Source organism: Bos javanicus, chromosome 8 (genome assembly GCF_032452875.1).
Source record: "Bos javanicus breed banteng chromosome 8, ARS-OSU_banteng_1.0, whole genome shotgun sequence".
NCBI lineage: Eukaryota > Metazoa > Chordata > Mammalia > Artiodactyla > Bovidae > Bos > Bos javanicus.
Genome location: NC_083875.1, coordinates 31,667,828 through 31,682,988, shown reverse-complemented (window position 1 = coordinate 31,682,988; position 15,161 = coordinate 31,667,828). Strand labels below are relative to the sequence as shown.

The 15,161-nt window shown below is 37.4% G+C and overlaps 1 protein-coding gene across 14 annotated transcripts in view; it reads right to left on the bottom strand.

Annotated features, from left to right (window-relative positions):
* The window catches only part of MPDZ (multiple PDZ domain crumbs cell polarity complex component), a 175,301-nt gene that overhangs the window by 57,302 nt on the left and 102,838 nt on the right, over positions 1 to 15,161 (bottom strand). For all 14 annotated transcript variants that reach the window (XM_061425290.1, XM_061425279.1, XM_061425282.1 and 11 more), the window contains 2 exons: positions 9,146 to 9,344; positions 1,845 to 1,949 (listed from right to left, as the gene is read on the bottom strand). In XM_061425290.1, the coding sequence (XP_061281274.1) occupies positions 1,845 to 1,949; positions 9,146 to 9,344 (304 nt within the window). The remainder of the gene's footprint in view (positions 1 to 1,844; positions 1,950 to 9,145; positions 9,345 to 15,161) is intronic.

Sequence of the window (15,161 nt, the reverse complement as noted above, 5' to 3'; positions counted from 1 at the left end):
GATTTAACCTTGATTCTTCCACCCATTAGTTATGAAACTTGAGCAAGTAACTTAATCTCTCTGGTGCCGATTCCTCCTGCATGCTTAAAGAGAAATCTGTTACTCAGTTGTTAATATAACTGAAAAAAATACAGGCCCACAGCTGAAAACGTATTGTGCATTCTTTTCGGGATAGCAATTTGACATTATTTCTCTCCCTGTTCTGAACTCAGCAGCAGCATCAAAATCTAGTTTCTGCCTTTCCTAAGGGAGGAAAACAGGATGCACACTGTTTTTGTTTTGAGCATCCTTATATTAGCAGTAAATACACTTTTTTGCAGGGAAGCAGTTATTCACAGTACTGACAGCTCAGGTCCTTTTCCTTTGTGTGCTAGGAGAGAACCAGCGTGCTGAAACTGGCTTTTTTGTTTTAATATTAACATTTTGAGTGCTCTTAAGGCCTCAGAATTTAGTAAGAATATCATGTTATCTTGTCATATTCTCTAATTAAGCCATGTGAAATGGTATTTCAGAGGGACACTGGAAATTACTGCATCTAGCTTTTTAACAGGACGTACCACATAGTTGTAATCAATTCATGTCATTAGCCCTAAGATGGAAATTCTACAGAGAAGTATGGCTGAGCTTTGCAAAGGGTGGAATGAATAGTCTTTTTCCCATAAAATTCAAGGGGCCCTTTGGGCTATGACATTCCTTCCCTTTATTAAACACATAACAAACCTCTCCTTCTTTAACACTGTCTGCATAGCTGTAGCCACATACAATTTGCAGAGGAAAGAGTGATGTGATGTTACAATGCCTGCAGAGTCACTGGACACCAGAATATTATGGTTTGTTAGAACTGTTGTGAGCAGACCTCAGAATGTTTGCAAAGCTATTTCTTCTTTACAGCATGCTTAAGGAGAAATCTGTTACTCAGCTGCTAATGTAACTGGAAAAAAAACAGGCCCACAGCTGAAAATGTATAGTGTATTCTTTCCAGAAAAGCAATTTGACATTATTTCTCTCCTTGTGCTAAACTCAGCAGCAACATCAAAATCTAGTTTCTCTCTTTCCTAAGGGAGGAAAAAACTATATTTCCTGTATATTCAAAGGTTCTCAATACACTGTGTATAAAAAGGCTTTAAAAAGCCAAACATTCTGTACCTAAAATGTATATACACAAAGACGTTCAGCTCAACATTCTCCAAAAGAGGAAAAACATAACCATTAAAAATGTTTGTGAATCTGTATGTATGTTAATGAGTAAATAAATAAAGTTTGAAAATGTTTATGACAGAGGAAAAGTGATACAATACCATAGAAATTGTAGGTTCCAGGGAGTGAATGAAACCATAGTCATATCTGAGGTAAATTCCCCAAAACTCAGTAAGTTGACAGTGGTATATGGACTGATACAACTAAAGACAGATTTAATTTCTTGCTTTTCATATTTTCCCCAAATTTCCCACAATATGTGATCACTCCTTAAGTAATATGGGTTGCTGTTGTTTAGTTGCTAAGGCACGTCCAGCTCTTTTGTGACCCCATGGACTGTTGCCCGCCAGGTTCCTCTGCCCATGGGATTTCCCAGGCAAGAATACTGGAGCAGATTGCCATTTCCTTCTCCAGGGGATCTTTCCAACCCAGGGATTGAACTTGCATCTCCTACTTGGTAGGTGGATTCTTTACCATGGAGCCACTAGGGAAGCCCAGTAATATGGGAAAGGGGGGTGATTTTTTTTTTTTTAATCTTGAAAGAGAGAAAAAGAATCCAGTCTTTTTCATTGCTAGGCCTCCCTGACACTGGATTCAAAACTCTTCTTTATAACTTGCTGTATTGATCATTCACACAGCAGACTTACCTGCCAGTGTAGGAAGCAAAAATATCCAGTGCCATTATTCCTCCAGATTGCTGCCCCAAGCTTATTTTGAACTCTTCCAAATATTCTGCGGGTACATAAGTAATTCTGGAACAAGACACAATCCATGAAAGCAAAGCTCGCTTATTGGGAGAATCTTCCAAAATATGAAATAAACTTATTTTGTCCCTCATCTCTACTTTTTCACACAACTCATTTAAATCAGCTTACTGAGTAGAGACTCTAAACTTCAAAAGAATCAAGTATTCTATAGGCAATAATAACAACAGAAATTAAAAATTTAAAGGCTGCTGATAATTATCTGTTTACTGATAATCATATGGGGGAAGAAAACAGCATAATATATATTTCAAAATGAGAAGACTAACAGCAATTTTTTTTTTAATTAAAGAGATCTAGAAATCCTTAGAAAAGTAATTTTCAGTAATAACATTTATTTTCTCCAAATATTTTTGGGTGCCTTAGCAGAAACACACTGGGTAAACTCTACTAAACACTGGGCATTCAAAATTACATTCTCCCATAAGACACAATTAATTATGGACATTAACAAGTACTATCAGTAATCATATCCTAGCTTTATTAAAGTATTAACTCAAGTCTGAGTTAAACCATTATCAGTGCATAGAAAGATTTGCTTACTAATATGTAAAAATGTTTATGTTCATTTTGGTTCCAGAGAAGACTGACACTTGAATGGTCACGCACTAATTCAACACGTGCTGGCTGAACGCCTATATGTGGAAGGCACTGAGCAAGTTGTTGACTATAGTTATAATGCTTAGAAATGACATCTGAAAAGTCAAGTTTACTGCTGTCCTAAGAGGCGACACAACTGATACACCTGTTGAAGTAGTCTGTTCCGGATCCTCAAACTAACACGTGGCATGGCAAGTGAAAGAAAGAACTTCAAGGCATTTCAGGATATTTGTGCAAAGAAACAAAAGCATGTATCAAAAATGCACAACACAAAAATCATGAAGACTGTTATGCCGGCTAACCATAGCTTACGCATGAAGATGGTAAGTAGCAAAATCTTAGCACTGGAGGGCAAAGATAAAGGATTACCTTTCTTGTTATAAGAATATAATATAATAATAGAAGTATACTAATGGCATAATTTATTGAATAAGGAGGATATATAATATATACCGGTGATTCCATAAAAGGCATTCACTCTGTGAGGTCGCTTATGTTTAGAGTCAGAGGACAGAGTACTGTTGCTTCTCTGGAGTGTTCTGGTAAGGTAAATCACCCACTAATGGATCTCCATATCCCCAATAATGAAAAGATGTCACTTTTGATGAGGCTGTTGTAAGTCAAGAAACGCAACACACACGTAAAACAGTGCTCTAATAGAGCTTCAGCCAGCCTGGCCCCCACATCCGATCATTCTGGCAGAAACCGGCACCCTTATGACATTTTGTGACACCTTCGCCTCAAGGATCCAACTGAAGTGAAAAACACAATTCAGTGATTTAGGACTAGTGTGGGTGAGAGAGCTGTATTCTAATTCTGGCCCTACTTTATTTATTCATCTACAAAAACATCATTTCCACAGTGTAACAAAAATATATTGAATAGCAAATCTGCATTTATCCCTTCAAAAATAATGAGTCAAAAATGCAGAACACATTATACTTGGAAAGAAGACTGTCTTTTATACAAAGAAAAATAAATATAAATCATACATTTGAAAAGTCTATTCAAGAAAATTATTTCTGAATTATATCTGAAAATTATTTCTGAAGGTTCAGTAAAGGTAAAACTCATATAAATATAACCTGAAGAAAAAGAAAAGCTCGGTGAGGTCAAAAAGGCTAGAAGACAAGAAAAATAAGAATAATCAGTTCAAAGTATTAAATTTTTTAATTAAATACTGGTTTGGTTTGATAAAGAAATGATGCGTCTATCCGAGACACTGTTGAAAATGAATTATTCTCTGTATTTGTTCAAAGGTGTTAAGGTTTACCAAGGAAGAGTTTTAGAAATGTTTTTCTGATATGTTAGGGGGCAGTGAGAAAGAAAGCAGTTTTCATATATTTAGCCTAATTCGGACAGCAAGGGCACTGGAACAAGCATCCCACAGCGCACTAGCCCATGCAGAGCAATTATAATACACGCCTGGTCACACGGCCATACAAAACCTCCAGACACCAACCGAGAACACCAAAACACACACCGAACTGCATAAACACACTAAAGCAGCTTCTCTGAGTGTTAAAAATTCTTAAAGGCAAAAACTAACCTTAGGTTATATACATGGAGTACAAGAAAACAGAGCAGCATTAGTGATGCTGAAACGTAACAGTTGTTAATCCAGAGGTGATCACCCCCAACAAAAGAGCCAGAAAGCTTCAGTAGGAGGAAAACATGATTTTCAAATGAGTTCACAATCACCACTGCAATGTGAAAATGTAACCATCTCATAGCTCTGTTGGAAATATGCTCTTATATAAAGAAGAAAAAAAAAAAAAAACGGAAAATGTATATACACTGAATCTCTCTCTGGATCTAGCCCCGCATAGGGATGTTACAAAAGCACGAAGTGGTTTTCACAGACAAGTTGTAACACACAGCCATAATGAGCTTTTGAATCACCGATACTCACACATAAAAGGGGGCTCAATCGTCAGCAGGTGCTGCGGAGAATCTAGAATGTGAAGCATACGCCGTGGCATCTTTTTACAATGGTGTTAACAAATGTCAGTGTCTTGAGCTGAATGTGAGATGCATACATATGGAGTTAAAAGTGGGTGCTCCTGGTTGTTTCTTCCCCTTTCCACAGCCCTCCTATCTACACCTCCCCCAGAAAAGCATCTGCTCTTTACTGGTGTCTATAGCAGTAATTATTAACAAGCACAGAAAAATGTAACTGCAATCAATCTTTTATTCCTTGATCAGGAATTCATCCCGCACTTTAGGTTAAGGCAGGTGAATTCAGATTCAGCTTGGTAATTATCTGGCAGATGTTACAAGCAGCTGCCGTGAAACACAGAACCCTGGCTATTATTACAGAAATATAAGCGCCCCTGGCAAGGTGGAGTGTGAAGTGAGACAGAATGCATTCTGGTGAGGCTTCACATCTGGTTTTCCATAGAAAATAATGAAACCTGGAACTTCAACTGGCTGTTTCTGAACTCTTGAAACGCAAATTATCTACCCAGGCATGCACGAAGGCACACATGTTCAGTTCCTAGCCACCTCTCTTAAACGGCAGTAAAGAAAGCCAGTTCACTGTCTCAATAAGCAATGCTTTACTAAAACCAATCAGTTATGTAATTGAAACAACCAAAGTACATTTTTATTAAGTACCTACAATACATTTCTCCACCACTACCCCAGATTAAGCCAGCTTCCTCATGAGAAATCAAGAAGAGGCATGGATGGAGCCTAGATCAAGGCAATGGCTACAACATTTGACTGGCACTTAGGTCGTGGTTTCATTCACAGGAATGGAAGGATTACACTTTCTGTTTGGGAGAAATCACCCACATAGTTTTCAAAGTAATTTTAAACCTTTTGTTTGTGAAAGCAAGTGAAAGGGAGAACAAAGGGCCAAAACCACTTAATGCAAAATGTATATGGAACATGCTGCTCGGCCCTGGTCAATCTAAATGGCTATCTGTTTTATCATCTGACAAATTTATTTGAAAAAGGATACTATTATTCTCATTTCTTTTTATCATTTACCCAATGAGTCAAAACTATAGCCATGTAAACCACAGCCTTTAACAGTATGCCCGAGAAGGAATCAAGGTGATTTGTGGGTGTGTTTGTGAGAGTGTGTGTGTGTGTGTACGCACCCACGTGAACTTGTAAGAAAGACTGATTGATAGACTGATTTCCAGAGGAGAGAAGGTTGTAGGATTTTTATTTTCTCTTTCTAATGTAAAATACTACATTACATTTTGCTTCCTGGGATACGAAAGCAACTGTTTATGAATCTGTAGATATTTATGGATTTCTAGATACCCTTTTGGAGAATGCAATGGCACCCCACTCTAGTACTCTTGCCTGGGAAAATCCCATGGACAGAGGAGCCTGGTAGGCTGCAGTCCATGGGGTCACTAGGAGTCGGACAAGACTGAGCGACTTCACTTTGACTTTTCACTTTCATGCATTGGAGGAAGAAATGGCAACCCACTCCAGTGTTCTTGCCTGGAGAATCCCATGGATAGAGGAGGCTGGTGGGCTGCTGTCTATGGGGTCGCACAGAGTCGGACATGACTGAAGCGACTTAGCAGCAGTAGCAGCAACAGCAGATACCCTTTACAGTCATAATAAACCTGCTGAAGGCATAAATGGGTAAATTCTGGTGCTACACCAGAGGATGGGGAAAAAAACAACAACAAAACAAATCAAAACAAAACAGGACAGGAGAAAAAGATTGTAGCCTGAAAATGTAACTGGATAGCTTTTCAGCTCTTCTAGAGTTGACTAGGAACAAGATTTTAGCTAAATCATTGTCACAGTGGTCTTATTTTCTGGCCAGTTTTTAAATTCTGCAGGACATTTACAACTCTGAGGTAAAATTAAAACCAAGTACCAATTCTAGCGCTCAGAGTGCCAAAAAGTGAACAGGAGACTTGCATTAGGGTTCATGACATAAGACAAGCATTATCACACAATAAACCAAATCATCAGTCATGAGGTCATCTGTTTAGATTACCTCTAAAATAAAGAGCCTCCTGATGAAAGTGGAAGAGGAGGGTGAAAAAGTTGGCTTAAAGCTCAACATTCAGAAAACAGATCATGGCATCCCTTCCCATCACTTCATGGCAAATAGATGGAGAAACAGTGGAAACAGTGGCTGACTTTATTTTTCTGGGCTCCAAAATTACTGCAGATAGTGACTGCAGCCATAAATTAAAAGATACTTACTCCTTGGAAGGAAAGTTATGACCAACCTAGACAGCATATTAAAAAGCAGAGACATCACTTTGCCAACAAAGGTCCGTCTAGTCAAGGCTACAGTTTTTCCAGTGGTCATGAATGGATGTGAGAGTTGGACTATAAAGAAAGCTGAGCACAAAAGAATTGATGCTTTTGAACTGTGGTGTTGGAGAAGACTCTTGAGAGTCCCTCGGACTGCAAGGAGATCCAACTAGTCCATCCTAAAGGAGATCAGTCCTGGGTGTTCACTGGAAGGACTGATATTGAAGCTGAAACTCCAATACTTTGGCCACCTGATGCAAAGAGCTGACTCATTGGAAAAGACCCTGATGCTGGGAAAGACTGAGGGCAGGGGGAGAAGGGGACGACAGAGGATGAGACGGTTGGATGGCATCACGGACTTAATGGATGTGGGTTTGGGTGGACTCCGGGAGTTGGTGATGGACAGGGAGGCCTGGAGTGCTGCAGTTCATGGGGTCACAAACAGTTGGACATGACTGAGCAACTGAACTGAACTGAACTGAAAATAAAGAGTTTGCATGTAGATCCTTATCGTTCATCTTTGAAGGAAAAGGAATGGACACTAGCCTGCAAGTGGTGAGGAAAGCACTTAATATTTCTCTTTCATTTACTGTAGAGGCACTGAAATTTTTAATGATCTTCACTCTTACTTGCATGATTAAAAAAATAATCATGAGAGTGTCACATGACCTGATGATCTGTTTATTATAAAATAAAAGCCAAAAAGGCATTAAAAATATGAACGCCCCTTAGTGAAATTCCACCCTAAAAATAAAAATCTCCTTTATATAAGACTACAGAACCTACTCTAAACAGCATGTATTTGTCTGCTTTTTATCAATGGAAAAATGAAAAACAGATTTTAAATACAATCTTTCTTACCTAAGCTCTACCAATATGTATTTTATAAAATAAAAATACAGAATGCAGTCAGTAAGATCATATTAATACAAAAAAGTCTTCCATACTAGTATTCATCACATCAATTTAAACAATCTTTCTTTGAATTCTTATTTTACTATTTTATCCCTTATACATTAAATGCAAATATTTAATTATTAATGATAGAGGGAAAAAAAGGCAAGCTATTACATTCTTCAGGTGTGACGATCTGACAATAAGGTTAAGTAGTGATTTTTATGCTGGCTCAAGAAATGTTTAATGATTTAAAAAACAAACCACATATATGACATGCTTTTAGTACATTATGAAATGATGAGATATTTAAAGTCTTCTTCACAAACTAGCCTGCATGAGCTACCATCAGACCATAACAGCATTTTTGTGAATTCTCTTATATGGGTTGAAAAACAGTTCAACAAAGGGAAAATTATGGGTCAGATTGCTTCTATACAATCTTGGCTGACCCCTAAAGAACTGGCTTACTTGGGAATATTCATACAGATCATTAGGTAGTACAATTTGCTATACTGAGGCCAATCCAAACTTCTATGTAAGTTCCTAAGTGTGGACCATCCTGCTCAATAAAAGAGATCTCATATCTCATATAAAGATTTTTGCAGAAATCACTGGAAAATTAAAAATAATAATGGTAGGCAACATGGTTTTGAAATATTGTTGTCGTTAGGTATCTGCAGGGGATTGACTCCAGGTGCTTTGGATACCAAAAGCCATGGATGCTCAAATCCCTTATATATGAAATGCCAGAGTACAGCTGACCCTCTGTATCCACAAGTCTTACATCTACGGATTAAATCAATCTCAGATGGAAATTTGGATCCAAAGTTGGCTACAACTTAGGATATGAAACCCACAGAGAGCCAACTGTATATTTACTGAAACAAATCTATGCATATATGGACCTGAGAAATTCAAACCTGTGTTATTCAAGGGTCAACTTTTTTTCAGTACTCTTAGTATTAAGAAGGAGAAGGCAATGGCAATCCACTCTAATACTCTTGCCTAGAGAATCCCATGGACGGAGGAGCCTGGTAGGCTGCAGTCCATGGGGTCGCAAAGAGTCGGACACGACTGACTTCACTTTCACTTTTCACTTTCATGCATTGGAGAAAGAAATGGCAACCCACTCCATATTCTTGCCAGGAGAATTCCAGGGACAGAGGAGCCTGTTGGGCTGCCATCTATGCAGTTGCACAGAGTTGGACACGACTGATGAGACTTAGCAGCAGCAGCATTAAGAAGTTATTGACTGCAGATAAACTCTCCTAAAGTCTACAATCAATGCAATCAATAACTTTTCAGGAATAGTCAAATTCTTCAATGATTAGTATTAAATATATGATCATTTTTGTATATCAAACAGAAGTATGCACTGAGAAAATTCTGATTAATAGATTGAAATTCCTTTATTTCCCAAGCCAAACTATGGTCCAAATGATACTTACTTTATGTCAGGCCCAATGAGAGAATGTCTTCTCAACAGGGCTCGTGCCTGGGCATTGGTTAAACTGATAGTAGATTCTTCATTAATACACAAGATGCAGTCCCCAACAGCAATCCGACCATCTCGGCTAATGGCACCTCCGTGAATAATGCTTCGAACAATCACCCCCAAGCCATCTTTATTAGCACTTACTGTCATTCCTATGGAAAAGGAGGAACACATGTTAAATACATGACTTTCACAGTCCCCCACAGCAATAAAAATAAAAACAAAAATAAACAAATAAGACCTAATCAAACTTACAAGTTTTCTGCATACCAAAGGAAACCATAAACAAAAAGACAACCTATGGACTGGAAAAAAATATTTGCAACAAGAGCTTAATTTCCAAAATATACAAACAGCGCATATAACAACCAAAAAACCAACAACTCCATCAAAAAAAGAGCATAAGACCTAAATAGACATTTCTCCAAAGAAGACATACAGATGGACAACATGCACATGAAAAGATCTCAACATTGCTAATTATTTAGAAATGCAAATGAAATGGGTACAATGAGGTACCACTTCATACTGGTCAGAACTGCCATCACTAAAAAGTCTACAAATAACAAATGCTGAAGGGAATGTGGAGAAAAAGGAACCCTCCACATTGATGACAGAAATGCAAATTGGTACAGCCCCTATGGAAAACAGTATGGAGAAACCTCAAAAAACAAAAAACAGAATTGTCATATGATCCAGTAATCCATTCCTGGATATATATCTAGAAAAAATTGTAACTCGAAAAGATTTACGCACACCATCTATAATACATAGCAAACCACTTGCAATAAACAAGACACAGAAACAACTTAAATGTCCAAAGATAGATGAATGGATAAAGATGTGGTGTGTGTGTATATACATATATGTATATACATTATACACACATACATACACAAATACATACATACAATGGAATAGTACTCAGTCATAAAAAGAAATGAAATAACGCCATTTGCAGCAGCAAGGATAAACCGAGAGATCATCTTACTAAATTAAGTCAGAAAGACAAAGACAAATACCATTTGATCCCACTTACATGTAGAATCCAAAATATGACAAAAATTAAGTTATTTACAAAAGAAACAGACCCACAGTAAGTACAGACTTGTGGTTGCCAAGGGGCTGGGGGGTGGGGCATGTGGATGAATTGGGAGTTTAGAATTAGTAAATGTAAACTATTATGTACATTTATAACTGAACCACTTTGCTGTAAACCAAAAACACAAAATGGTAAATCGACTATACCTTAATAAAATATTTTTTAAAAAGCATGACTTTCAAATTCATTTAATTTGAACTTAATAATCTCTACAGATTCATATATAAAAGAACAAGTGTAACTTTTTAAGCTTTGGACCATAAAAAAGGCTGAGTGCTAAAGAACTGATGCCTTTAAAGTGTGATGCTGGAGAAGATTCTTGAGTCCCTTGGACTGCAAGGAGATCAAGCCAGTCAATTCTAAAGGAAATCAATCCTGAATATTCACTGGAGGGACTGATGCTGAAGCAGAAGCTTCAATACTTTGGTCACCTGATTTGAAGAGACAACTCATTAGAAAAGACCCTGATGCTGGAAAAGATTGAAGGCAGGAGGAGAAGTGGATGAAACAGGATGAGATGGTGGATGGCATCACCAACTCAATAGACATGAGCTTGAGCAAGATGGTGAAGGACAGGGAAGCTGGGCATGCTGCAGTCCATGGGGTTGCAAAGTGTTGGACAAGACTGAGCAACTGAACAACAACAAAACTTTTTAAGCAGTAAAAACAATCAAAAGGAAAGGAAAACATGAGTTTCAAATACTTTTAAAGTCAATTTAGAAATGTTTCTGAGATTTTATCTAAAGACACTCTACATTAAATATGTTAGAGATGAAACAGGGTCTACACTGTACAGTGAATGTAGCTCAGCAATGGGATCATACTTATCAGTAATTACCTTAACGTAAATGGGTTGAATGCCCCAACCAAAAGACAAAGACTGGCTGAATGGATACAAAAACAAGACCCCTACATATTCTATCTTCAAGAGACCCACCTCAAAACAGGGGACACATACAGACTGAAACTCAAGGGCTGGGAAAAAATTTTCCATGCAAATAGGGACCAAAAGAAAGCAGGAGTAGCAATACTCATATCAGATAAAATAGACTTTAAAACAAAGGCTGTGAAAAGAGAAAAAGATGGTCACTACATAATGATCAAAGGATCAATCCAAGAAGAAGATATAACAATTATAAATATATATGCACCCAATACGGGAGCACCACAATATGTAAGAAAAATGCTAACAAGTATGAAAGGAGAAATTAACAATAACACAATAATAGTGGGAGACTTTAATACCCCACTCACACCTATGGATAGATCAACTAAACAGAAAATTAACAAGGAAACACAAACTTTAAACGATACAATAGACCAGTTAGACCTAATTGATATCTATAGGACATTTCACCCCAAAACAATGAATTTCACCTTTTTCTCAAGCGCACATGGAACCTTCTCCAAGACAGATCACATCCTGGGCCATAAATCTAGCCTTGGTAAATTCAAAAAAATAGAAATCATTCCAAGCATCTTTTCTGACCACAATGCAGTAAGATTAGATCTCAATCACAGGAGAAAAACTATTAAAAATTCCAACATATGGAGGCTGAACAACACGCTGCTGAATAACCAACAAATCACAGAAGAAATCAAAAAAGAAATCAAAATTTGCATAGAAACGAATGAAAATGAAAACACAACAACCCAAAACCTGTGGGACACTGTAAAAGCAGTCCTAAGGGGAAAGTTCATAGCAATACAGGCATACCTCAAGAAACAAGAAAAAAGTCAAATAAATAACCTAACTCTACACCTAAAGCAACTAGAAAAGGAAGAAAGAAAAAATGAAGAACCCCAGGGTTAGTAGAAGGAAAGAAATCTTAAAAATTAGGGCAGAAATAAATGCAAAAGAAACAAAAGAGACCATAGCAAAAATCAACAAAGCCAAAAGCTGGTTCTTTGAAAGGATAAATAAAATTGACAAACCATTAGCCAGACTCATCAAGAAACAAAGGGAGAAAAATCAAATCAATAAAATTAGAAATGAAAATGCAGAGATCACAACAGAAAACACAGAAATACAAAGGATCATAAGAGACTACTATCAGCAATTATATGCCAATAAAATGGACAACATGGAAGAAATGGACAAATTCTTAGAAAAGTACAACTTTCCAAAACTGGACCAGGAAGAAATAGAAAATCTTAACAGACCCATCACAAGCACAGAAATTGAAACTGTAATCAGAAATCTTCCAGCAAACAAAAGCCCAGGTCCAGACGGCTTCACAGCTGAATTCTACCAAAAATTTAGAGAAGAGCTAACACCTATCCTACTCAAACTCTTCCAGAAAATTGCAGAGGAAGGTAAACTTCCAAACTCATTCTATGAGGCCACCATCACCCTAATACCAAAACCTGACAAAGATCCCACAAAAAAAGAAAACTACAGGCCAATATCACTGATGAACATAGATGCAAAAATCCTTAACAAAATTCTAGCAATCAGAATCCATCAACACATTAAAAAGATCATACATCATGACCAAGTGGGCTTTATCCCAAGGATGCAAGGATTCTTCAATATCTGCAATCAATCAATGTAATACACCACATTAACAAATTGAAAAATAAAAACCATATGATTATCTCAATAGATGCAGAGAAAGCCTTTGACAAAATTCAACATCCATTTATGATAAAAATTCTCCAGAAAGCAGGAATAGAAGGAACATACCTCAACATAATAAAATTTATATATGACAAACCCACAGCAAACATTATCCTCAATGGTGAAAAATTGAAAGCATTTCCTCTAAAGTCAGGAACAAGACAAGGGTGCCCACTTTCACCATTACTATTCAACATAGTCTTGGAAGTTCTGGCCACAGCAATCAGAGCAGAAAGAGAAATAAATGGAATCCAAATTGGAAAAGAAGAAGTAAAACTCTCACTGTTTGCAGGTGACATGATCCTCTACATAGAAAACCCTAAAGACTCCATCAGAAAATTACTAGAACTAATCAATGACTATAGTAAAGTTGCAGGACATAAAATCAACACACAGAAATCCCTTGCATTCCTATATACTAATAATGAGAAAACAGAAAGAGAAATTAAGGAAACAATTCCATTCACCATTGCAATGGAAAGAATAAAATACTTAGGAATATATCTACCTAAAGAAACTAAAGACCCATATATAGAAAACTATAAAACACTGGTGAAAGAAATCAAAGAGGACACTAATAGATGGAGAAATATACCATGTTCATGGATTGGAAGAATCAATATTAGTGAAAATGAGTATACTACCCAAAGCAATTTATAGATTCAATGCAATCCCTATCAAGCTACCAACGGTATTCTTCACAGAGCTAGAACAAATAATTTCACAATTTGTACGGAAATACAAAAAACCTCAAGTAGCCAAAGGGATCTTGAGAAAGAAGAATGGAACTGGAGGAATCAACCTGCCTGACTTCAGGCTCTACTACAAAGCCACAGTCATCAAGACAGTATGGTACTGGCACAAAGACAGAAATATAGATCAATGGAACAAAACAGAAAGCCCAGAGATAAATCCACGCACCTATGGACACCTTATCCTTGACAAAGGAGGCAATAATATACAATGGATTAAAGACAATCTCTTTAACAAGTGGTGCTGGGAAAACTGGTCAACCACTTGTAAAAGTATGAAACTAGAGCACTTTCTAACACCATACACAAAAATAAACTCAAAGTGGATTAAAGATCTAAACGTAAGACCAGAAACTATAAAACTCCTAGAGGTGAACATAGGTAAAACACTCTCCGACATACATCACAGCAGGATCCTCTATGACCCACCTCCCAGAATATTGGAAACAAAAGCAAAAATAAACAAATGGAACCTAATTAAACTTAAAAGCTTCTGCACAACAAAGGAAACTATAAGCAAGGTGAAAAGACAGCCTTCAGAATGGGAGAAAATAATAGCAAATGAAGCAACTGACTAACAACTAATCTCAAAAATATACAAGCAACTCCTACAGCTCAATTCCAGAAAAATAAATGACCCAATCAAAAAATGGGCCAAAGAACTAAATAGACATTTCTCCAAAGAAGACATACAGATGGCTAACAAACACATGAAAAGATGCTCAACATCACTCATTATCAGAGAAATGCAAATCAAAACCACTATGAGGTACCATTTCACGCCAGTCAGAATGGCTGCGATCCAAAAGCCTACAAGCAATAAATGCTGGAGAGGGTGTGGAGAAAAGGGAACCCTCTTACACTGTTGGTGGGAATGCAAACTAGTACAGCCACTATGGAGAACAGTGTGGAGATTCCTTAAAAAACTGGAACTAGAATTGCCTTATGATCCAGCAATCCCACTGCTGGGCATACACACTGAGGAAACCAGAACTGAAAGAGACACGTGTACCCCAATGTTCATCGCAGCACTGTTTATAATAGCCAGGACATGGAAGCAACCTAGATGTCCATCAGCAGATGAATGGATAAGAAAGCTGTGGTACATATACACAATGGAGTATTACTCAGCCACTAAAAGGAATACATTTGAATCAGTTCTAATGAAGTGGATGAAACTGGAGCCCATTATACAGAGTGAAGTAAGCCAGAAAGAAAAACACCAATACAGTATACTAATGCATATATATGGAATTTAGAAAGATGGTAACAGTAACCCTGTATACGAGAGAGCAAAAGAGACACCGATATAGACCAGTCTTTTGGACTCTGTGGGAGAGGGAGAAGGTGGGATGATTTGGGAGAATGGCATTGAAATACGTATAATATCATATTTGAAATGAGTCGCCAGTCCAGGTTCAATGCACGATACTGGATGCTTGGGGCTGGTGCACTGGGACGACCCAGGGGGATGGTATGGGGAGGGAGGAGGTAG